General features: G+C 32.3%; 1 protein-coding gene across 2 annotated transcripts; it reads left to right on the forward strand.

Annotated features, from left to right (window-relative positions):
- The first annotated feature begins 655 nt into the window (after positions 1 to 655).
- On the forward strand, positions 656 to 24,575 carry LOC134692816 (alkaline phosphatase, tissue-nonspecific isozyme-like). 2 transcript variants are annotated; one of them, XM_063553394.1, is made up of 10 exons: positions 656 to 770; positions 12,239 to 12,456; positions 13,836 to 14,013; positions 14,957 to 15,132; positions 18,622 to 18,723; positions 19,882 to 19,984; positions 20,816 to 20,956; positions 21,405 to 21,596; positions 22,798 to 22,923; positions 23,727 to 24,575. In XM_063553394.1, exons 1-10 carry the CDS (start codon positions 728 to 730, stop codon positions 24,008 to 24,010), a joined length of 1,563 nt encoding a protein of 520 aa, XP_063409464.1. In that variant the 5' UTR covers positions 656 to 727; the 3' UTR covers positions 24,011 to 24,575. The 2 variants fall into 2 exon arrangements, with proteins under 2 accessions (XP_063409464.1, XP_063409463.1); XM_063553393.1 differs by lacking the exon at positions 656 to 770 and adding an exon at positions 2,805 to 2,950.
- The last annotated feature ends 736 nt before the right edge of the window (positions 24,576 to 25,311 follow it).

The following is a 25,311-nucleotide window of genomic DNA, read 5'->3' on the forward strand; positions in this document are numbered from 1 at the left end:
GGTAGCTAAAAGTTTATGTTTGTTACAGATGTCGTTTTCTGAAAATTATTATAAATTAATGTTGTCTTATAAATTTTCACAATTGCCATGCGTATTATTCAATTCAAATATGTGAATATATGACTATTTAATTGATTGTGAATCTCTCTCCTCCGCCGCCTATGACAATGGTTAATTCACTTTCATGGCCTTGAAACTTACTTAAACAGATGTCTCCACATTTGATATCATTATCATATCACTGTAAATGAAGGCAAGAGTAGTATACCGCTGTTTAAAACTAATAAATCCATGGACAAAAAACAAAATCGGGGTAACAAACTAAAACCGAGGGAAACGCATTCAATATAAGAGGAGAACAACCAAATAACACTAAAATGTAACACACTTCAAAATAACATGTACACCTTTAGAAGCAGGAGCTACCAGATTGACTTTTTAAACATCTAATAATATATAAGATATGATCATTACATGTACGATGATAAAAATCATCTTAAAATGTAAAATTTGTTACTTCTCTATGTACATGACGTACATAGGTGCATAAGTGCACATTATTGTCATTCAAATAAGATCCTGTTATATTGAATTTTATGAACTGTGACGATGTCCAGACAATGATAAACTAACCAATCACTCGGGAATTATGAATGTGATGCAAACATTGACATTGTACATACGTTTACAGTAACATCCGTTTAACTTGGACGTTAAGACATATGTCATGTTCTTATTTATGTTCATTTCACTTTTGTTGTCATGTTCAGGTCAGTAATATAATTCTATTTAACAAATGAATTTACATGAGGAGAAAATGTATATATGTATGCGTGTGTGTATTTTTGTTAGCTTTAACCGTCTCATATGTTTAAAAAGTATGTTTTCTGTCTATATAGGTGGTTCGTCTTAATTCGTTTGCTTAAAAAAAAAATAATTAAACTATAAATCTTTATTTCAATTCAGACCACTTAGGTTCCCCAATCAACATATAAAGGCAAGTTTTATAATAATTCTAAATGGTTTTGTTTTCTCTTTTAAAAAAGCATAGTATCTGATTAATATGAAAAAAAGATACCATAACTATCAAAGGTGAAGCTCAGATTGAAATAATTAGGAGGCCAAACAATTACAAAGCTGAACAGCATTAATAACCTAAAATTCAAACATGTTGTGTCTAATACGGCTAGGGTAATATTTGCTTGGGATAACAACACCCTTAGTATTTCGAATAACTCCAACTTTTGCAAACAATAAATTTATAAAAATGACCATATTATTGATATTCATGTCATCAGCGATTCAATTTGTATCAAGACTAGATGACACCTAATATTTTTACCTTCGGCCTTGATAGGACCATTCCCAATAAATCATTTTAAGATACGAATCAAGATCCTGGTTTTTTTTGGCTGGAGATTTATCTTATCATGCATACAATCAGAAATTATTCCCTTTTCAATCTGATTCTAATTTGATTTGTATCCGTCGATGGGTCCATATTCTTCTGCATACGACTATTTTTTGTTTAAATTTTGTTCAGACGATAATGAACATTAGAGATAATTGTATTGAGAACATAAGTGCTGCTTTTTCACTTTGTCACTCTTCGTGATGTAGCACAGAATTTTGTTAGTTTAAACATATTTATTATAGTGGATTGGGAAACAAGATTTGTAACTAAAATTAATCCCTTTCTACTTTGTCGGTACGAGTGCTGACTTGTAGCGGCATTATCCTGCTCTTTTTTCAAAATCTTAAAGGGTGTCTTTGCATACGGGGTATATATCTTCCAATTGGTACGATATTCCCGTACTTGTATTTCGTATCATGACTTTTTGATAGTATGTTACTGCTCACAAAGAAGCTTTTAAACCAAGAGTTCCAAATGGTGAAGTTGAAATCATCCCTTCGTAAATTTTACGGACGCAAACACGAGTTGGTGGACCGTTAATACCGTTAAGGAATAACCGTTTCACAAAGGCTATCGGATATGTTCCTTACGTCGTAACTACAATCCCCTTCCCTTTCATGAATATGACCTACCGAATTAGACTATTTACCGGATTTGTAATCACATAAGCATCACGACGGGGGCCACATGTGGAGCAGGATCTGCTTACCCTTCCGGAGCACCTGAGATCATCCCTAGTTTTTGGTGGGGTTCGTGTTGTTTATTCTTTAGTTTTCTATGTTGTGTCATGTGAACTATTATTTTTCTGTTTGTCTTTTTCATTTTCAACCATGGCGTTGTCAGTTTGTTTTAGATTTATGAGTTTGACTGTCCCTTTGGTATCTTTCGTCCCTCTTTTAAAGTGCAAGAAATATGGTTCTCTCTTAAAACGGGTCAGCCAGCCATTTATCGTTTCTTCCGACGGACTATCTCGTATACTCAAAACCATACTCGCAAATGGCGTCAAGGGAGAGCCGAAAATTCAGTCCCTGAAATTGTCATCCCGGAACGGCAATCGAGACAGACCTTTGTGTTTTTAGTCCGATGCACTTACCACTACACCATGGCTCTCAAAACAATTTAAATGTCATTTCTATCAGAAATAAAGGCAACAGTTGTATACCGCTGTTCAAAAGTCATAAATCCATGGACAAAAAACAAAATACATAAGATCGGAGTAACAAATTAAAACCGAGGGAAACGCATTAAACGCAGAAGAATTTCTAAAGTAATCGCAATATACTAAACATAATACAAGATTCTAAATTGTATTGTAATTGTTAGATTAATTGGAGTCAACATAATTTTGAGATCACCCTCATAGTTTACCTGTATAATAGGTTGTCTTTGTTCGTGTTCCTATTTAGAGTCCAGCGGTTAGAGTAACACTCTTGTTGGTATCTTTGAGGATGGAAATCTGATCATATGGTAGTACGCTTCATAGTCTAACGATGATGTTATTAACGGGCATGTTATTTCTACTGTCTTTATCGTCAGGTCAGTAACACATTTTACAAATGATTTATGTTAAACATGCTTGTAAATGTACATGTCTTTTCCTTTTCAAGTCCATGTTTCCGGTCAAAACAATATATAATTAAAATAGATATCTTTTTATTTATCGGTCTTTATTTTATATATTGCCATGGCATTGTCAGACTAATGAGATTGAATATCGTTTATTTTTTCTTAATTCTTATGAGAAATTTATTTTTATTTCCACAGAGATATTAGAGGGACATTCATAAGTCAGGAAGGGAGTTTGTGTGTGTGTGAGGGGGAGGGTGTGTGTGTGTGGGGGGGGGGGGGAGGGGGGTAGTGGTGAACTCATGTGATCCGGAAGAGAAAAAAGATCTTTCTCTTCATGTGGCCCCCGTTGTTTTGACTCCTGTTAGTATTTAACCGGTAATAGGTCTAATTCTGTATTTCATATTTGGGGGAAACTGGACGGAATTGTAGTAAAGAACTATCCGTTATCTTCTATAACATAGATATTCCATAACGGTCCTCCAACTCGGGATGTCATCCGTAAAACTAACGAAGTGATGAATAATACTTTACCACTTAGATCTCATTGTTTAAGCATATAGAGAATATTTTAAGATGTAAAACATGAACAAAGCATGATTGTCATCTGTTATGTATCTAGCGAAAAACATACAAATATTTGTACGTATTACATGTACACAATTCTTGATAAAAACAATCTTTACGCAAGTTTTAACAGTGATTTCGCAAATTAAGTAAGTTTAAAAAACGATTTGCTTGATGGAATAAAACAGCACAAAGTATATGTTTGCCAGGGAAGAAATCAACATAATAATGATTCAAACTGGATTTAAAATTGTATCAAATCTCAAATATACATTAAGGTTTTTGACTTCAGTCTTTCGTATTGTCTATTCCCAATTACAATTTGAAAAATGCTATCACTTGTGACTGGAAATTTATATAATAATGACAACTATAGACATTGCTCGGGAAATGTTCCGATTATTTCTTTCTGATTCTGATTTTGATTCGATGTGTATCTTTCAAATGATATCTTCCCATAATCGGATAGGATGAACACTAATCTCGGAATTGCTTGACCGACCTCTTGAAGTCATTTCCGATAAGACCTGTTAATAGTTATCAAAAGTACCAGGATTATAATTTCATACGCCAGACGCGCGTTTCGTCTACATAAGACCCATCAGTGACGCTCAGATCAAAATAGTGAAAAAGCCAAAACATATACAAAGTTGAAGAGCATTGAGGACCAAAAATTCCAAAAAGTTGTGCCAAATACGGCTAAGGTAATCTACTCCTGGGGTAAGAAAATCCTTAGTTTTTCGAAAAGTTCAAAGTTTTGTAAACAGAAACACATTTAACGATTTCGTTCGGACATTGATAGGTTATTTCATATGACTGAATTCAGGATAATATCCTTCTTTTCCACTTACTATGTTGTAGCGCACTTTAAACTCATTCGAGCTACACCTTCAGCGAAGAATAATAATTGCCACAACAATCCACAGAAGTCCGATTTTTTACCAAAATATAATGAAGTTTAATTAAGAGTCAGGAGAATTCTGAACCTTACTGAATTATAATTTGTATAGTTACAGTTAAATTAAATAGTGTAATCATTATTTAGAAACCACCTTATAGCTAGTTAATCTAAATGATTGTAGTAGGTAGTTTTGTATTAAAATCCGGTGGTTATAGTAAATATTTTTATATGATTTGTATAATAGGGAATACGTTGACATGATTGGTCGAGAGGACTTCGGGTAGTTGATCTTGACATTGTTTATTTCTCGATAAACGATGTTGACCGAACGTCTTTTTGTAACCTTTGAACTCAGGTTTCGGCGATAATAACACCGACGGTAACCGTTCTATGAAATAATAAACATACATAAATTCGTTTGAATGATAATAAGAGTGTTTGTATATTTTCCTCTTTACATAGCATATTTCATTGAGTACATATGTTTGCGTTAACCAACAACGTAAACTGATTTTAAGCCTTCAAAGCTACTGAATGATGTTAATATATTCAGAAACTTTCTTGTAGATATCAATGGATTACATGCCTATTTAAAGGAATTTCGTAGTGTATAGATTGTACCTGGTCACTCACAAACGTATCATAAAAGTTCTGTGGACTTTTATTTGTTTGTGAATGAATAAGTAGACTTTATACACCAATAAATGCCTTCAAAAAGGCGGTTAATCCTATAATATCTACTAGAAAGTTTCGAATATATTAACATCATTACGTAACCTTGAAGGATGAAAATCAGTTCAAATTGATATGGTAATACGCTTCATAGTCTAACGATGTTGTTATATATGTGCATATCAAATCTTATGTCTTTTTCGTCAGGTCAGTAAGACATTTGACGAATGATTTATGTTGAACATACTTGTAAATTTACATTTGTATCCTTTTCACGTGCATGTTTCCGGTAAAAAAATATTTAATTTGAATAGAAATCTTAATGTTTATCAGTCTGTATTTTCAATGTTGAGATTTTTGTTTGGTGTTTGGTCGACTGTTGTGGCATTAAAACATTGTTTTAGACACATGAGCTCAATCTTATTACCAAAGAAAACGACGTGGAATAAACGTATTAAAATCTTTATTTTTTTATTTAATATAACGACGTTCGGATGTATTGATACTCATCCAAGTCTGCTATTTTTTGTTATAGCTTTTTTAAAATTGTTATTTGGATGGAGAGTTGTCATAGGCACTCACACCATATTTTCCTATATCTATTATAATTATTTTGTAGCAGGGAAAAAAGACGACACATGAATCTATGTTTTAAATTTTCAAATTGTCTTTAAAGTTTATCCCCCTTTCGCTATAATGACAGTTTCAATACAATTCATAATTTTCTTGACTGTAAGAAGTCGAAATTCATAAACATAAACCCCACAGACTTAACTTCAAACAAAAAATTATGCCCTAGGAAAAACGTTACATAAAATTTTATCAAGGACATTCATAATTTATTTATTTCAAGTGAAGATCACTTAAATTAAGCATTAACATTATGAACTTCAACTTAAAAACCATGCGTTCGTTATGTTAGCGTGTGCAGTGATGTAATAGATTTTAACAGACGTAATCAAAGCATCACTGGTAATTTATGAAGTCAGGGATTTCCTTACCAAAAACTTTTACTAAATTCTTAACTAGATTCAAATATTTGATGAGTAAATTTGGCTGTACCAAGAAAACTGATTAAAAGCAGTATTTTTTACCATTCTAACTTTTACGGTAAAACTGTAATAAAACCGCGGGAATTACTATGTGATCCGTGCAAAGTCATCAAACCATTAAACAAACTTATTATAAAAAAGAAGATGTGGTATGCTTGCCAATGAGACTAGTCTCAAAAAGATACCAAATGACACAGACGTTATAAGCAACTATAGGTGTCCGAACGTCCTCCAGCACTGACCGACGCAAATACCGCATAGTCAACTATCAAATTCACCGAAATGACAAATGTAAAACAATTAAAGCGAGAAAACTAACACACTAATATAAGTACAAAAAAAAATGATTAGTATGAAAGGTTATATTATGAAAGTTGTTATAGGATCGTTCAAGGTTGTTTACATTGACACAGATATCAATTTTGTCTTAAAGATCTTAAAGCCTAACTAAATTTCAATCCTTCTCGAATGGTATTTTGAGACGTATCAATACACATCCAGTTTTATTTACTCTTTAGAATTTGCTTTATCTATGTATAACATTATTCATATATATCGAAGGTTATATCCTAACTATCCTTCTGCCCGTCTATTCTTAAAATATTTTTTGCATGAACCCCCTGAGGGGTTCATGCTTATATATTGGCGAGTTTTGGATGTGTCTATGGGCCACTCGATATCTCTCGGCCGGAAGTCAGAATAAAATTCTCGGAACGTCTCGAAAGTTTTCGGTCATTGATACAGGTCTAAACAGGTGGTTATCTATGGCTTTCATATGGTCCCTTGATGACCCTTGACGACGCAATTATGTTTGTTTTAAAACGAGCACTGTGCACTGTGTGTATCTGGGTCAATTATAACGTTGTCTCGATAACATGTAAACAAATTGTGTTTGAAGATTTAACCACGTAATACTGACTGTGTATTTCATTATAAACTTACGTGGAGAACATCCTTGTTACACTATTAATATAAAGCATTATTTCAAATCCTTGCAGCTCAGAACAACTGTAAACATAATTTACAATATTCACAACAGAATTAAATTACAACCATAGTTATGTTGATTTTATACTGTTTGAGTATGGATTAAGTAGTTTTTGCTTATATTTTGTATAGTAATATATTCACATAGTGGAATGTAATAATTTAGAAATTAATATCCATCCGTAAATACTTGACGTTCGTGTTTATTGATATCATATATAATATTCAAAAGAATTTGAAAAGGAATTTGAAAAAGAAGTCCTAGCAGGAACGTTAGTTTATAATAAAATTTTGATTCAATTTTTGTTTGTTTGTTTAAATAGTTTAACCTTATAGCATCTACATATTTTTACTATGATACGGTTTTGAAAATTGTATTCATTGTGTTGACCAACTATCCTACACGTCTTGATTCATTCACATTAAAGATCACATTTCAAAAGGCTGCACACTATCGTTTTGCGTTCTCAAAAAAATCCTGATAAAATGTCAATAGAATGCAACTATTATATTAAGATATTTGATGACGCAAATGCGTTTTCTTTTCCTGAGCATCAGTGAGATGCTTTCTATTTACTATTTCGTGCGCTAAAATAATTCTGTATGCAAAACTATTAAATTCACTCGAGAAAGCTTATTTTCGTTTTTGTTATCTAAATTCAGGACACGGCAGAAAGAGATTTACATGTGACTTTCAAGCATGGTCATCATTACTATTCTGACCTCGAGTTTTTTCTCTTTTGTTTGGTTTTTTTGAGTAACTGTCCTATTATAAACTTTGACATTTTCGAAAAGCTAAGGATTGTCTACCCAAGGAACAGATTCCTTAACTTTGTTATGTATTTAGCCTTTTAACTTTTTTCATTCGAGCGTCACTGATGCGTTTTTGTAGACTTAACTCTTGTCTTGCGTGCATCATTTTAATTCTGGTATCTTTTTATATCTATATACCTTTTTATATAAATTGGTTATTTTAAAAGTGGATACAGGTACTCATAAACTTCTGAATTAAGAAATTCTTCGGCAAAACTAAGTTTCCCTGTATAATGTTTGAATTTAAGTAAAATCAGGAAATCCTTAAAATTTGAGATGTTTTATGAGACCAAGTCTCTTCATAAGGGGTCCAAATTAAATGCATGTCGCAGGTTTCACCCCATAAACCATCTACCATGAGTTAAGACAGCTTTAAATACCAGTTGGGTATAAAGGCATTCATGTAGGAAACAAAATATAAAGATATGATAGATAAAATAAATGCATCCAGAATTCCAGATTATAAAGCAAACTGAGTGCATAAATTTATACTGCGAAAGGTTTGTGTAATTGCATAAGTCATCCAGTTATTAGAAATGAGAATTTGCCAAAGGGTTATAATTGGGAAAATGTACATTCCCAAGTAATAAAAAGAATAGTCGAGCTATAAATGACTATTCAAATCGGCCCATTCATATAGAAGCTGTAAATATATACTTTCAACCGGCTTCTTCTATTCACTGTCAATGATTTCAATACAAAAGCAAACACAAATTCAGCAACAATCTTTTGGTGACCCGGCAGTCAGCAGTCTTAGGTTCATGTATTGCTTTTCTTTTTTTTAAAGACAGCAACTTGTTTGGCAATGCACAAGCCATATCTTCTATGACTTTCCATGGCGTTAAAACACTAAATCCTAGGATATGATTTAATTTAATTAAGTCTCTGATGCATCATTTTTTTTTATCATTGTTTGTTGATAGTTTTAACCAGTTCTCAATAACTGTGAGTCCTGTCAAATCGTACTTTGGTGTTATTTTACCAGTTTACCCAATTTTTAATGCATTTGACGTGTTATTTTATATTTGCTTTTTTGTGTTAAATCTCGTCTCACTGTTGTTATATGGAACACCCTTTGAATTTTTTTTAGTATTTCTATAATGATTACTTCTGTTCTATGAACAAAAACGTTATTTTGTAAAAATATTTCTTTACTCCTAACAAATAAAAATATTTTATTTATAGGTACCTGTTGTTCAGTGGTTGTTGTTTGTTGATGTGTTTCACAAGTGTTTCTCTTTATTTGTTTTTTTCAGCTGGTGTTCATGCTTGAATGGTTTCACAATAGTAATTTGTGTGGCCCTTAATTGCTTGTTTGTTGTTTGAAGGCGTTACTTTGTCATAAAGTGGTTTCATTTTGCAGCTCATGACCTGTATGGAGAGTTGCCCTTTTGGCACTCATACATCTTATACCTATTTCAATAATTCTAAATAAAAGGCGACTGAACGTAGACATACGAGGTTTTGTAAAATTTGCAAAAGAAAGCTTAGTTTATAGGAGTAGGTAATACGAAATAGCAATAAGGAATATTCGTAGTGAATTGAGTCCGCATGCTCATCATCAGTGACGATTTTGAGAATATTGACCTCTTACGTCAAAATACAGGACAATGTCATACTATTCATTCTGAAAACGTACTGTATTTATAGGACCACATTATTTAAAGTCAGGTGGCATATCATATTTGGTGTAATATACATTAATATTGACCCTTATAATATATAAAAAATAATATAAGAATGAATACAAACTCAAAATGTCATTCATACATTATTCTAATGCAATTATTTTGTAACAATTGTTCTGATTGGATAACAGCAAGCGTAAAATTCTCTATCTCCTTGTCTGTAACTAAGGAAGCCGACATTTTGAATTTCGGAATGTATTGACATGTTATTTCTGCAATAATAAACAAAAAACTCACTTGTTGCGCCTAAATATCTCATGTTTATCAAAATTTATTACATTCTGAAGCGGCACAGAAGCCAGAAAACGCCCGGTGTTTATGTCTGACGCCAGAAGCATACCTATGACGTCACCTAGTGTAGGGACCAAAGAAGATAACATCTTTTCGCGGAATTTTCTTAAATGAAGATTTTACACTGAAATACTGATTGAAATTTAATTATGAACTTGTTTTGCATTAGAATAGAGATAACTGTATTGTATTTGAAGCTTTAAGGACGTCCATCGGTAGTTTTACTGTCGCAAATACCCGTTTACCTGTCTCCGCTCCGCGTCGCCAGGTAAACTAAATTTGCGACAGTAAAACTACCGATGGACGTCCTTAAAGCTTCAAATACAATACAGTTATCTCTTAATTCTACATTTAAGCAGCCATTAATTATTAGGTCCAACAAAATCAGTATTAGTTTTGAATTTAGTGCTTCAAACGGGGGGTTATGACGTCATGATAGTTTATAATTTAGTACGACAGACGCGCATTTCGACTACATAAGACTCATCATAGCTCAACCTTTATATTAATTTTTTTACTTTTTTTAAATTTTATATGGCTTTTTACTATATATCACCTGAATTAAAATTTTCAGGTTTTATCTCGAGAGGTAGGGGGCTTCGATACTTAAGAGATAACTGTATTGTATTTGAAGCTTTAAGGACGTCCATCGGTAGTTTTACTGTCGCAAATTTAGTTTACCTGGCGACGCGGAGCGGAGACAGGTAAACGGGTATTTGCGAGAGTAAAACTACCGATGGACGTCCGCAAAGCTTCAAATACAATACAGTTATCTCTATTCTAATGCAAAACAAGTTCATTATTAAATTTCAATCATTATTTCAGTGTAAAATCTTCATTAAAGAAAATTCCGCGAAAAAATGTTATCTTCTTTGGTCCCTACACTAGGTGACGTCATCGTAATGCTTCCGGCGTCAAACATAAACACCGGGCGTTTTATGGCTTCTGTGCCGCTTCAAAATGTAATCAAATTTGATAAAAAGAAGATTTTTAGGCGCAACAAGTGAGTTTTTTTGTTTATTATTGTAGAAATAGCATGTCAATACATTCCGAAATTCAAAATGTCGGCTTCCCTAGTTACAGACGAGGAGATAGAGAATTTTACGCTTGCTGTCATCCAATCAGAACAATTGTTACAAAATAAATGCATTAGAATTATTGATAGGGGATACCACCCTGTCTATACAGTCTTTATATCAACAATGTATACCTTTTCATATATTAATAAATAAATATTTCTTTGAATTTGACAGTTGCAGTTATTATTTATCAAAGTTACTATACTTATGATTTGATACGCCAGACGTTATGTTTCGTAATCAGTGACTCTCATTCATATCTTAGGTGTTTTAAAGCCCCATTACTATTTAAATGTTGGATGTGTCAAAGTCCCATTACTATTCAAATATTGGGTGTTTCAAAGCCCATTACTATTTAAGTATTTGGTGTTTCAAAGCATCATAACTATTTAAATATTGGGTGTTTCAAGGCACCATTACAATAATGGTTATTTTATTATATGCAATGAAATGTTATGTGAAATTTTGTATATAGAACTGGACAAGATAAAACTGTACTTACGCCAAGTAATTTATTTGAAACAAAGATAAATTGTTACGCCAGACCCGCGTTTTGTCTACATATGACTAGTCAGTGACGCTTGAATAAGACTTTTTGATTGTATTGAAATAAAAGAAGTACTGTTTATATAAAAGAGTAGGATTTTAGATAGAGCTCAGTAAAAAGGTAAATCTAATTAAGAAAAAAGGATACTTATTTGATGGGATACTTTAATTCGCGTTAAACATTTTCTATTCCTTTTTGTGGCGATTTAATATAGTAATTTTTAAAATTACTGAAATTTGGTTAAATAATGAATGATCTACATTTTACATATTCGTTTTATTTTTCTTCTCGCGAAAATAAATCGCGCGCGAAAAGAAGTTGGTTTACAGTTATTCAAATGATCGACAAATTAACCGGGATTTTATTTCAATTTCCATAAAACAAGGATGTGTTAAAGTGTTTTTTGATTTCCCGAAAAGTTTGTGATCATGAATCAGTTAAGCAAATATTATATATATTTTTTCTCTATATTTGAATTTGACATGTTTGGAATTGAACAAGAAATTTGAAATACGAAGACAGCAGTCTATGAGACAAGTATATACATTTCCTATGTAGTAAGAGAAAACATGTACGCCAAGGCAAATACAATGACATGTTTCATTTATTTGATAAACATTATTTTATTGAAGTACACAAACAATTTGTTTTCTAAATGTAGCCACAGACTGGAACAAGATTGCAAAAGACAGCCTCAAATCAGCAATAAAACGAAATATCAACACCAATGTTGCCAAAAATGTCATCCTGTTTATCGGAGATGGTATGGGTATGTCTACAATAACTGCATCTAGAATATACAAAGGACAAAAGCAAGGACGTCCTGGGGAAGAAACCGTTCTAAAATTTGAAGAATTTCCACATGTTGCGTTGTCTAAGGTAAAAACTAAAGTATGAAATATACTAAAAGATTTTAGGTAAAATATCAAAATAATTGCAATTAATTCTAACACTTTTCGACAAAACAATGAAGTTGACATGAACACAATATTTTATTTTGATGTTTAATAAAATGAGACTCACAAATATCTGTGATCGTCTTGGACAATATTAATACCAATATCAGATACTACATATATGTAAATATGGAAAAGTTTTGAATGCAGATATTTGAACACGGGTAAATATTTACCTCGTTTCCTAATGAATACTCAAGTTCAATATTTAGGTACTGACGTATTGCTTTATCACATGGATCTAAGAGCAAACCACATGTAAAAATTAAACCTGGGGTGATAAATTCAACTATCGAGCTGAAAAACTATACTAAAACGATAAAGTGATGAATGATACTTACATTAATATCTGTATATTTCTAATATTTTCTATTTGAAAATTAAAATTGAACAACCTAATAGCTTCTTTTGCCCGTCTGTATTTGTTATTTCATGTTCCCGTTCTTCGTTGTTCATAATCTTTACATATTATTCGTGGGTTTTTTATGTTGATCGACAAGTGTGTATATGTCATTTCATGTTAACGTTTTTCATTGTTCTCATCACTTGGCGTCCGGTGTCTGGCGTATTCCTGCGATAACTTTTACAAAGAACTTCTCCTCTGAAACTACTGGGCCAAATTTAACCAAACTTGGCCAGAATCATCATTGGGGTATCTAGTTTATAACATGTGTCCGGTGACCCAACCAACCAACCATGGCTAAAAATAGAACATGGGTGTTAAATGCAGTTGTTTGCTTATAACTCAAAAACCAAAGCATTATGAGCAAATCTGACTGGAAGTAAAATTGTTGATCAGGTCACCATCTATCTGCCCTGGAATTGTCAGATAAATCGGATTATCGGTTGTTAGGTTGCTGCCCCTTAATTGGTAATTTTGAGGAAAATTTGCTGGTTTTTTGTTGTTATTATCTTGAATATTATTATAGATAGAGATAAACTGTAAACAGCAATAATGTTCAGTAAAGTTAGAACTTAAAATAAGTCAACATGACCAAAATAGTCAATTGACCCCCTAAGGAGTTATTGCCCTTCATAGTCAATTTTAAACAATTTTCATAAAATTTGTAGATTTTCAATAACATTTTCCACAGAAACTACTTTTATAGATAGAGATAGTTGTAAGCAGCAAGATTTTTTTAGTAAAGTAAGATCTGCAAACACATCACCATGACCAAAACACAATTTTGTTATGAATCCATCTGTTTTCATTGTTTAGTATTCACATAGACCAAGGTGAGCGACACAAGCTCTTAAGAGCCTCTAGTTCGTTGTTGCTAACCTTTACATATTGTTCTGTAGGTTTATGGTGTTGACCGACAAGTTCCAGATTCCGCACAGACAGCCACAGCGTTGATGGGCGGGGTGAAGACAAACGTTAAAGTGCTTGGATATACTGAAGATGTGAAAACTGACAACTGTTCTTCGGAATCTATAACTAAAAGGGTGTATACAATTTTAGATCACTTCCAAAATGCAGGTATACAAACATGTATATACTAATTGTCAATGAGTTCAAACTAGGTTTTTTTTTTCAAATAATACTGTAATTTGTATTGACTTATAATCGATAGTTTCAAACACTCAACATATACTAGTATAAAATATTAGGTCAATGTCAGAAAAAAGATAAACTTTTTTGTATGATGCTGGGAAACTGGGGAAGGGCGACGCCCTATACAGTTTTTGTAGAGTACAAACAAGTTATATTTTTATGACATAGACCTAATATAGTTTTTTTATACTGCAACTTAAATCAATACGTTGACAGTGAACACACAAATTCCAAACTTAACTGTATCCCTTAATGAACCCCTGACTGTGGAAAAAGGGTTCCGTGATGCAATGGACTTTGCACAAAATATAGCTGTGTTACAATATCTAGAAACTATATGCAGTATAAATATAATTTACTTTGTTACCTTAATATTTTACATTTTCTCAAGATCTAAATCTAGCTTTCAAAGCTATTTACTTTACTTTTCATTTTACATCAGTGTACGTTCTTGGGTTCACGTTCAACTCCACATCACGTTCTTGAACGTAATGACACTGTTATAATGTATGTTAATTTTGTAAATTAAAGAATGACTATATCTTTACAGCATTTGTATAAGTGGCTTTAAGTTAGTAGGATATTGTTAATGTTTGAAAAATAATGAAAAGAAAAGGTAGTTTCCCTAAAATTTTAGTGGGGAAACATGTATTAACAGTTGTTGTTAAAACATAAACCCATCATGATACCAAAATTAAATCTTGTATTTACGTCAGATGTGTGTTTTGTCTATAAAAAAACTCACCAGAGACGGTCGAATCCACAAAAGTTAACGTTACGAGGTTAAAGAGTATTGAGGACAAATATTCCTAAATGTTTTGCCAAATACAGCTAAGATAATCTATTCTCCTGTATAAACTTTTTAAAGGAAGAGGAACGGGGATAGTGACAACAGCCAGACTGACTCATGCAACACCTGCTGCAGCATACGCCCACACCGCGCAGAGAAACTGGGAGAATGATAAAGACATGATTAAGGCAGGGGTGACAGGGGATTGTACCGACATTGCTTATCAACTTGTCAACGATAACTATGATATACAGGTGAGGTTATCGATGTAGTAATGATAGATATGTTACCAGGAAAAAATGCTTATAATTCCTAAGCATCTCAATCAAGAACAAATGAAAGATACCAGAGGTACAGTCAAACTCATAAATCGAAAATAAAGTGTCAACGCCATGACTTAAAATGAAAAATACGAGCACACCAATAATAGTATACGTGACAAGACATTGAATGCTAAAGACTAAGCAACACGAACCCAACCAAAAACTGGGGATGATCTCAGTTGCTCCGGAAGGGTAAGCAGATCCTGCTGCACATGTGGCACCCGTGGTGTTACTTATGTTATCACAAATCCGGTAAGTAATCGAATTCGGTAGGTCACATTCGTGAAAAGGGAAGGGTAGTTACGAAATAAGGAACATATCCGATATCATCTGTGGAAATGTTATACCATAACGGTCTACCAACTCGTGATAGCGTCTGTAAAATTTACGATGGGACGATTTCAACTTACCATTTTGAACTCTTAATTAATAGCCTACTGATGAGAAGCTAGAATATCTTAATCTGTCTCATATTAAGATATTTGCATCTCTTCATAATGCTATCTTGGTATTTTCATAAATCTGTGCTATAATATGCAACGTAAACAGAAAAATAACTTAAATACTGAACGACGAAGAAAAATTTCAAACGGAAAGTCCCTTATTAAATGTCAAAATAAAAAAACACAAACATGTCAAACGAATAAGCATCGGTCATATGACATGACAATCGACAGAAATGTGAAAAAGACACAGTCAGACTTTTGTCTATTACACAAGAGGTAACGGTAGTATACTAATATTCAGAATGTGAAAATACATTCGCGTCTCCTGATACCTTTGATAACTATTTACACCCCTGGGTCGATGCCACTGATGGTGGACGTTTCGTCCCCGAGGTTATCACCAGCCCAGTAGCCACTTCTTTGGTGTTGACATAAATATCAATTATGTGGTAATTTTTATAAATTTCCTGTTTATTAAACATTTAAATTTTTCGAAAAATTAGCGATTTACTTATCACAGGCATAGACTACAATAGCCATATTTGGCACAATTTTGTTGAATTTTAGATCTGCAATGCTCTTCAACTTTGTACTTGGTTTTTGTATAACTATTTTGGTATGAGCGTCACTAATGAGTCTTTGTAGACGAAACGCGCGTCTGGCGTTCTAAATGACAATCCTGGTACCTTTGATAAATATATACTTATGTTCAGAACGTGTTAATACATTCGCAGTATACACAAAAAAGCAGTTTCCAACAATCGGTTACTGAACTGATCGAACGACTCTTCGGAAACTTTAATATATAAGCCCACAAAGAAACAACGTTTGATTTGAGACTCAGACACGATGTATCCGTCAACCAAATACCTACGTTATCATGAAACATGTGAAGAGAATATTGTTGCCGTTGTTCGTCATTACCCTATTTGAGTAGTGTTTGTGTTATTAACTCACCACACCCTATTACTAATCAGTGATATCTGATTAAGATACCGATTTGTCACTTTGGACACAATTTATTAAACCACTCAATGAATGGTACATGTAACTTGTAACACAAATAGGTAATGAAAACATGTAAAACACAATACATATCGTTATGACATTGTTCAGCCAATACGTCATCAAAAGGATATGTGTGTTGTTCAAATATGTGGTGAGGATTGGGTCATACAGTTGAAGAGGCAAAAACGCATTTGAAAAAAAGCATCTTAAGGAGGAGCACCTCTGAGGAGCTAAATATTTCTAGAATTAAACTTTTGTTCTGAACCTTATTTTTGGGTTTATGAAATTGTAAAAAAGTTATTGGTGAAGAAACGGTCATATGGGTAATGCACTTCGTAGTTTGCTACGGCCCTTTAAAAATGCCCAATTTTGATGATTTTCCCATTTTTCATAAAATTTAACCTTTTTGGGGGCTATTATCATAAAAAAAAATCACAGTTCCACAATTAAACTTTTTTTCATACTTTCTATATAAAGATGTAGTCGGCCTATCTGAATAAATATTACTTAAAAAAAACTATAGGTAGGTGTTAATATAAGAACGTTTTATCATATTTTGACGCTTTAATTTGTTGTGTAAATTTTACCATGCTGTCAATTTTGTATTTTTGCGATTTTTAGCAGTTTTAAGAACAAAATGCATATAATTTCAACTTTGTTTGTTATAATTGATTGAAAAAATACATATCTAAGAAATTTGAAAAGACTAAAATGATATGGGATGTACATAATTCTTGTAAAATAATTTTGTGTATCCCTAACCCATTTTCTCGAAGTTTTAACTACAAATACTGACTTGATTGGTCGTAAAATTTGGATTTTTGGATTACTCAAAAAACATTCATTGTAAATACACATTTTTTTCAGTGAGTTATGTTTGATTATAATGTTTTTAGAATTCATTGATATTTTCCATTTGTATCACATGTTTTGGAAATAATTCAAGAGCGAGATTTCAACGAGACTGATCGAGACTGAAAAGTCAGCAGAATACTTTGTGTTATCAATTTAAAGGAGTAGGTCCAGTAAGATCACTTTTTGGCCCCAAAATATAGCAGTTTTACAAATTTGTGAAAATGTAAACTTTAAGTTATTTATTGGACAGTAGATTGCTCCTGTTACATAAACATGGGCTGTTTTTGACAATACAATGCATATATATCCTGTACTATCACCATTAAGTCATGCTAAATTACTGAAATCTTCACAATTCTATCATTTTTGTTAAATTTTAGACGGTTTTCGTGTAAAACGAAAGTGGCCGCATTCGTGTTCATCCCTAATATTGATATGTAAGTTGTAGTTTATGTTAATACATAACATATAAAAAGGTTGAGGATGAACACGGATGCGGCCACTTTCATTTTTGACAAAAACCATCTGAAAAGTTACATTTTTCGGCATATTTGGAAGATTTTTCATATTTGAGCTTGAATCGGATCGTTTTTAATGGCTAAATCAGTTGAAATCTATCACAAATACTAAGTGATTCAAATGAAATAAACACTTAAGTGTTTAAAAAGTGGTCAAAATCTTTCGTCAGATGAACTTGAAATTTGAGACCAAAATCGGTCCTTACCGGACCTACTTCTTTCGGATAAAAAAAAGTTGATTGTTGAAATAAGCTCGACACCGCAATTAAGAATTGCTACTATTTGATATCTACTAAAAGGTAAGGAAGAACGTATTTTACATTATGTTGTATCAAGAAATTGTCCAAAAGAAAACTTAAATAAATCATGTAAATAGAGAAAATGCCTAAAAATATTTTATTTAAACATTGTGATCTATAACTAGATCTATTTTAATATTGTGGTGTATAACTTGATATCCTTGATATATGGTAATTAACTTGATGTATTTTTTAAATTGTGGTCTATAACATGATATGTTTAATGTTGTGGTCTATAACTTGATATATTTTAATGTTGTTGTCTATAACTTCATCAATTTTGATTTCTATCAGGTAGCAATGGGAGGTGGAAGACGAAACTTTCTACCAAACACAACATTCGACCCAGAGTATGGTAGACAGGGTAAACGACAGGACGGAATTGACCTTATTGAGGTATTGTCCTTTTATTTTGATAATTAAAGATTTTTTTTTCTATTCTATTTTCAATTGACCCATATTTATTTCAAACAATGCATCATATTTAGAAAAAAAGCAGTTATGAATTTAGGAATACTAATCAAAACAGTAGTAATGACTGAATCAATACAATAGAAAATATTACTTTTTAGTTACATATAAAAAAGGAGATGTGGTATGAATGCCAATGAGACAACTATCCACAAAAGACCAAAATGACACAGACATTAACAACTATAGGTCACCTTACGGCCTTCAACAATGAGCAAAGTCCATACCGCATAGTCAGCTATAAAAGACCCCGCTACGACAATGTAAAACAATTCAAACGAGAAAACTAACGGCCTTATTTATGTAAAAAAAATGAACGAAAAACAAGTATGAAACAGATAAACAAACGACAACCACTGAATTACAGGCTCCTGACTTGGGACAGGCACATACATAAATAATGTGGCGGGGTTAAACATGTGAGCGGTATCCCAACCCTCCCCCTAACCTTGGACAGTGGTATAACAGTATAACATAAGAACAAACTATAAAATTCAGTTGAAAAAGGTTAAACTCATCAGAAAGACAAAAATACAAGTGGACGTGGCCGGGTTCTTATACATCCCGACACAAAAAGACACAATGAACAGATCTGAGAGTCCTCGCTTAGTTTTTTAGATTGTTTGAGTTCAAAGTAACCATTGCATTCAACAAGATATTTACTAGTTTATAGATATTAATATGTTTTCATTTATCTATCCGTTTTTTTTAATTTTGTCGAATTAATTTTCCATTCATATATTCAATTTGCGTTGTACGCTTATATATATTGTATAGAAATAATGTATGACTACATTTGTAAATATAATTACAATTTGTAATCAGATGTATTGCACACTTTAAGTGTCTTGTACTTGCCAAGGAATATAACACCAATCCTGTACTTTTTTTTATCATTTGCTCGGGGGAATCATTAAGGTAAATATCGATATTGTAATGAGCAAGTGCTCTAATCATTCAGATCTTTTTTGTCTTATGCTCTCGAAAATTTGTCAAGCAACGCTCATGATTGAGATAAGTCCAGACACAAGTACTGTTGAACATACTGAATTGAAATCGTTTGTTTTATGACTATTATTAAAGAGATGGAAAGAAATGCAATCGGCAAGAAATCGAAGTCACCAATACGTGTGGAACAATCAACAATTTGATAGCATTGACCCAATGACAACTGATTATGTACTTGGTATGTATGAACACTGAAAATATCTCGGAATATTCTAATCATAAGTTTGTAACACGTTGATGGTATATCAGAATTTTTTACTGTACTATAACATGGAAAAGTATATGTCTCTTTCAGTTTTTGTTTTGTCTTTTCTTTTGATGGAGTTTGGGGTTGACAGGGGATGGAGCATGTAAGTTCATAAAGACAATCGTCAAATTCAAAAGTAAGAATCAATAAAATTCCAAACGAAAAATGAAAATCAAGATACCAAAATCACAGTACTATGAAATGAAGACAATTATTTAAGACATGTTATATGCTAGCTTATGTCGTAACTAATCATCACTGATGAATATCACAATCATGTTCATGAGTGCCAAACAACCAAAAGGGATAGAACAAGTGTAAAAACAAGTGAAGTCCATAGTGTTATTTGACATATAGTTTGCTCGTTGAGTAGTTTCAAGATAAGGAAAATATTGTTGTTTATATTGATCTCATTCAACAAGGGTTTACTGAGACCTTAAATTAAAACTTTGTCTATTGCGAATTTACCATTTAATACATTTTTAATAAGACCCATCTCCATATGTCTTGACTTTAGTGAAATCAAAAAATATAATGGGCATATTACAAGCCAAGCAAGTGTTACATTGCAAACCTTTGTACTTCTGCATTCTTGCTTGGTGGTTACGGAATACCATAACGCATTTTCTATCAAGATATCATTCTTGGGAACGTTCTTCGGGTTTTTATGACTCTCTTGTGTTTCTGATTTATTGAGGTATGCCAGACTCTTTTTGTATATATGTCATATGTTAGAATGATTATATTTTAACACTTTTATAGGTTTGTTCGAAAATTCTCACATGCAGTATGAGGTAGACCGAAATAGAAGTGCAAGTGGTGAACCAAGTATATCTGAAATGACGGAAAAGGCTATAAATATACTAAAGAGAAACACGAATGGATTTTTCTTAATGGTTGAGGGTGAGTAAATATAGTGCTTCCCTCAAAACTAAAAAAAACCAACATCTTGGAGTTGCTATATATATGTTAATTTGCGGGTTTATACAAGTGAGAAAGAATTATTGAAATTGTGATGTTAAATATCATTGAATCAAATTGTAGTGATATGAATGTGAGAAACGAAGTTAACAAAAAAAAAGGAAACAATTAATGTAAAACAATATAAAACAAACATCTGAACAAAAAAAAAGAGCAACTTAATTTCAATGTTTCTCTTTTTTAATTTGATTTTCTACATTTTGTCCATTCGTTTGTATGTTTTAGCATTTGATTTTGCCATTTTAATTAGGGACTTTCCGTATTGAAGTTTCCTCGGAGTTCAGTATTTTTTTTATTACACTTTTTAATGTGTATTAAAAATAAACTAGCAGTTGTTCATTAATATTGTAAATCAACATTATTTGTTCAGGTGGTCGAATCGATCATGCACATCATGACACGAAAGGAGCCTTAGCACTAGAAGAAACCCTAGCTTTTGAGGAGGCAATATCTACAGCTTTAGAAATGACTGACAATAAAGAGACGTTAATAATTGTAACAGCTGACCATTCACACGTGTTCACAATTGGTGGATACACAAACAGAGGCAATGATATTCTAGGTATGATATTATACAATAATTGTAACAGCTGACCATTCACACGTGTTCACAATTGGTGGATACACAAACAGAGGCAACGATATTCTAGGTATGATATTATACAATTACTGTCTTTGGTTGAGGTAAATATGCGGTTTTATTGACTTTTGAAAAACTGATATTCACTGAGGCCAACGGCCCCATATTTACCGAAACAAACGACAGTAATTGTTTTATTCCATATTCCGAGAAAAGAAAATGCATTTGATGACAAACATTTACAAAAACAAATTTTACATGAAACATTTTACCATAACTTTACATGTAAAAGCGCGTGACGTTTAGCGCGGTGAATAGTGAATATGCTTTTTTATTCAAAATCCAATTCATATAGAGATAATAAATAATTCCAATATGGAATAAAACACAATTATTGACCGTTGATGAGATTGAATAATTAATGTATACGTATCAACGGATGGCATAATTCAATAATTGTTGTATTATATGGTTTCATAACCATTTTCAAATTTTCTAATATTTCTTTAAAATGTTGAGCACCTTGATTTTATACTTAATATACCATATGCATCTGTAGTATAATATAGCTTTTATGAATTATATGCATTAGAAATATTTTAAGTCTAAAACCCCAAATCAGATCATATTTCCTGGATTCAATTGTTACTAAATCACCATTGATTTTCCACATTTAAATAAGAGGCAAAAGTTACCATAAATCATATTTCGAAAACAAACTGACAACGACATTGAAAACACGAAAAACGACGAAAATACAAAAACAGAACACAAAACATGACAAAGAAAAATCCGCAATTCCATATTCCTCAGGACATCATAGATGTAATAAGACCAAATAGAACATTTGCAGTATAACATAATTTCATTTACTATCTGAAGTTTAAGTCAAAATATAAAGCTAAACAACATGATGGCCGCCACATGTGAAGTAGCTTATCCGCACCCTTCCGCTGCATATAGGATCACCCTGGACTATGGCGGGGTTCGTGTTGATTACTCTTTAGTTTTCTACTTGTATTATTTTATACTGTAAATTTTGTTTGTCTCTTTGTCCTTTTTATATTTCCCCATGGTGAGAATCTTATTTCTTGTCATCTTATAGCGTCAATTATTTTAAATTATATGTGTATTTTCACATTTTAAACAAGTCTATATTTACATTTTACATCATTTTCGTCAGGACTAGTGGAACCATTTGATGCCGAACCTTCTCTGGATGGAATGCCGTATACAACTTTATCATACGGCAATGGTCCCGGAACAAACTTTACAGCAGGGAGACAAAATCTAAGTGATATCGACACAAGTAAGTTCAAAGTTATCATTCTTGTATAATATCCAATATTTGTTATTCAAATAGAACAACTAATTTTTAGAATAACTTGCGAAATAAGAAATTAAGGCAAGCTTTATAATGCAACGAGCTTAAACTAAACAAGAATTGAAAAAAGTTCCATGCCATCCCAAACTGTTCGTAGAATTTATGATGTATCACTACAAACACCAGGAAAAGCTTTGCAACAACCATTCGTCAATATGATACACACCCGCGTGCATATTATGTAGTCTTTGGTGGTTGTCTGATGGTATTTAAATGTTTTTTTTTTGTTAAAAAAATATTTGATGGCATATCATTGATTGTGTCTGTTTTTATCAATTTTTAACATTTAAGACTATTGACTTTTTATGGCTGGGTGAATTGTATAGACACCTGTATATTTGTCTCTAGATGTTTCTGCTGATAAGGATATTTGATCGCCTTCAATCCTTGTAGAACATTTAGATTGGATAGAACACTAGTGCTCCTTAAGTCTAGCCATTTCTTTTTGTTCAAAAAAGGTTGTAGTTTTGGTTCTGTCTCATATTTTCAAACATTAAACACAAATAAATCGCACGACTTAAAATAAGAAAAAAAAGCAAGATTACCTGTTTTTGCTCAGGTCGCGATTCTCTAATTCGTTCTTGGAGTCGGAATAGAGTGTTCTGTTAAATGCTATAATGTTCTCTTTATCTCTGTGTCAGGTAAAATGATGAGAAAATTAATTGAAGAATGCATGAAACCCTAGTTTGTCTATCAATGATATATACATGTATATATGTTTTTTATAGGATCGTTTGATTACATCCAACAAAGTGCTGTCCCATTGAAATTCGAAACTCACAGTGGAGAAGATGTTCCAATATTTGCTTCCGGTCCTGTTTCGTACTTGATTCATGGAGTGCAAGAGCAGCATTATGTGGCTCACGTAATGCAATATGCTGCTTGCGTAGGCGATTATACTAATGACTGTGATAGACAAATTGAAACTGTTCAAACTTGTGCCGCTTTTCATATATCTTACAAAATTAGTATTTTACTTATATCTTTTCTGATTTATTCAATTGTTTCGTGATCGTTAAAAGACTGGAATATATGATGGTTAGGAAGATCTGAGAAAAATCAGTGCGGTATGGGGTTTTCCCGTCAAAATGCATTTTTGTGATTAACATATGCTCAAGTTGTAATCAGTTGCCAAATGTTTTAGTTAATATATTCACGTTGTACAATATGTACGTACTTCTTTTTGGTTTCAAATATTATGTTTTACTTCGGACGCATGAAATTAATTAAGTGTTGTCTTCATTTTTGTATGTGTACGCTTAAAAGAATAATCTTGGTAAATAACCACATTGATTTCAATAATGAATAGATTAATCATTAGTTTGAAAATATCAACGACTATTCAATTGACCGTATATTTATGTTTTTTGGCAAACTGATATTCCAAATCGGTAAACTAATGGGTACTTATTGTCCAGTGAAAGCAACCAATTATTTTCTGTTATAAATGGAAGTAGCATTAACGTAAATACATTTAACATACAGAAAGAGAAGTTTTTAAAATATTTTCAAAGATTCATAAGAATCGTATTACACTGTTGTTGTTATTAAAATTGTTATTAAATTCGTTGACTGTCTTTCGCTTTCTGAACAAGGCAATATACTGTTTCTAATACATCATCGGTTGCACATGCTTGTACCCTTCATTCCATTTGGAGCGTTATTGAAGTTGAACTATTGAGAATAAAATCAACATTTCTATTAGAGCGGCTTGTCGTGAAACATAATAAAACAAAAGGCCAAGCAAGCGTACTTTGTCGGGGTTCGTGTTGTCTTTTCTTGTTGTGTCATGTGTACTATTTGTCTGTTTGTCTTTTTCATTTTAGCCATGGCGTTGTCAGTTTATTTTCTATTTATGAGTTTAACTGTCCCTTTGGTGTCTTTCGTCCCTCTTTTAAAATTGTTCAACGGTTGATTTTCCAGAATTGTTTGATCTCTAATTAGCATTGACACAGACACATATATATATAACATAAACTGTACTAACTCCTATTTAGAATATTAATATATTTAGTTATGTAATAAGTGTTTCTATGTGTTCAACTGTTCATCTATCTGAACTTCGACTATTTTATAGTATTTTGATAGATAGGCGACCATTTCTTTCTTTGTGATAGTGTTCCGTTCTCTACTCATTCCTTATATAAGAATAAGAAGATGTGGTATGATTGCCTTGAAGACAACTCTCCACAAAAGACCAAGTGACACAAAAATTAAGAAGTATAGGTCACCGAACGGCTTCAACAATTAAAGCCAAACCCAAGCTTCACCTATGAAAGGCCCCAAAATAACAAATGTCAAACGAATTGCCTG

The sequence above is a fragment of the Mytilus trossulus genome, chromosome 12 (genome assembly GCF_036588685.1).
Source record: "Mytilus trossulus isolate FHL-02 chromosome 12, PNRI_Mtr1.1.1.hap1, whole genome shotgun sequence".
NCBI classification, from domain to species: Eukaryota; Metazoa; Mollusca; class Bivalvia; order Mytilida; family Mytilidae; genus Mytilus; species Mytilus trossulus.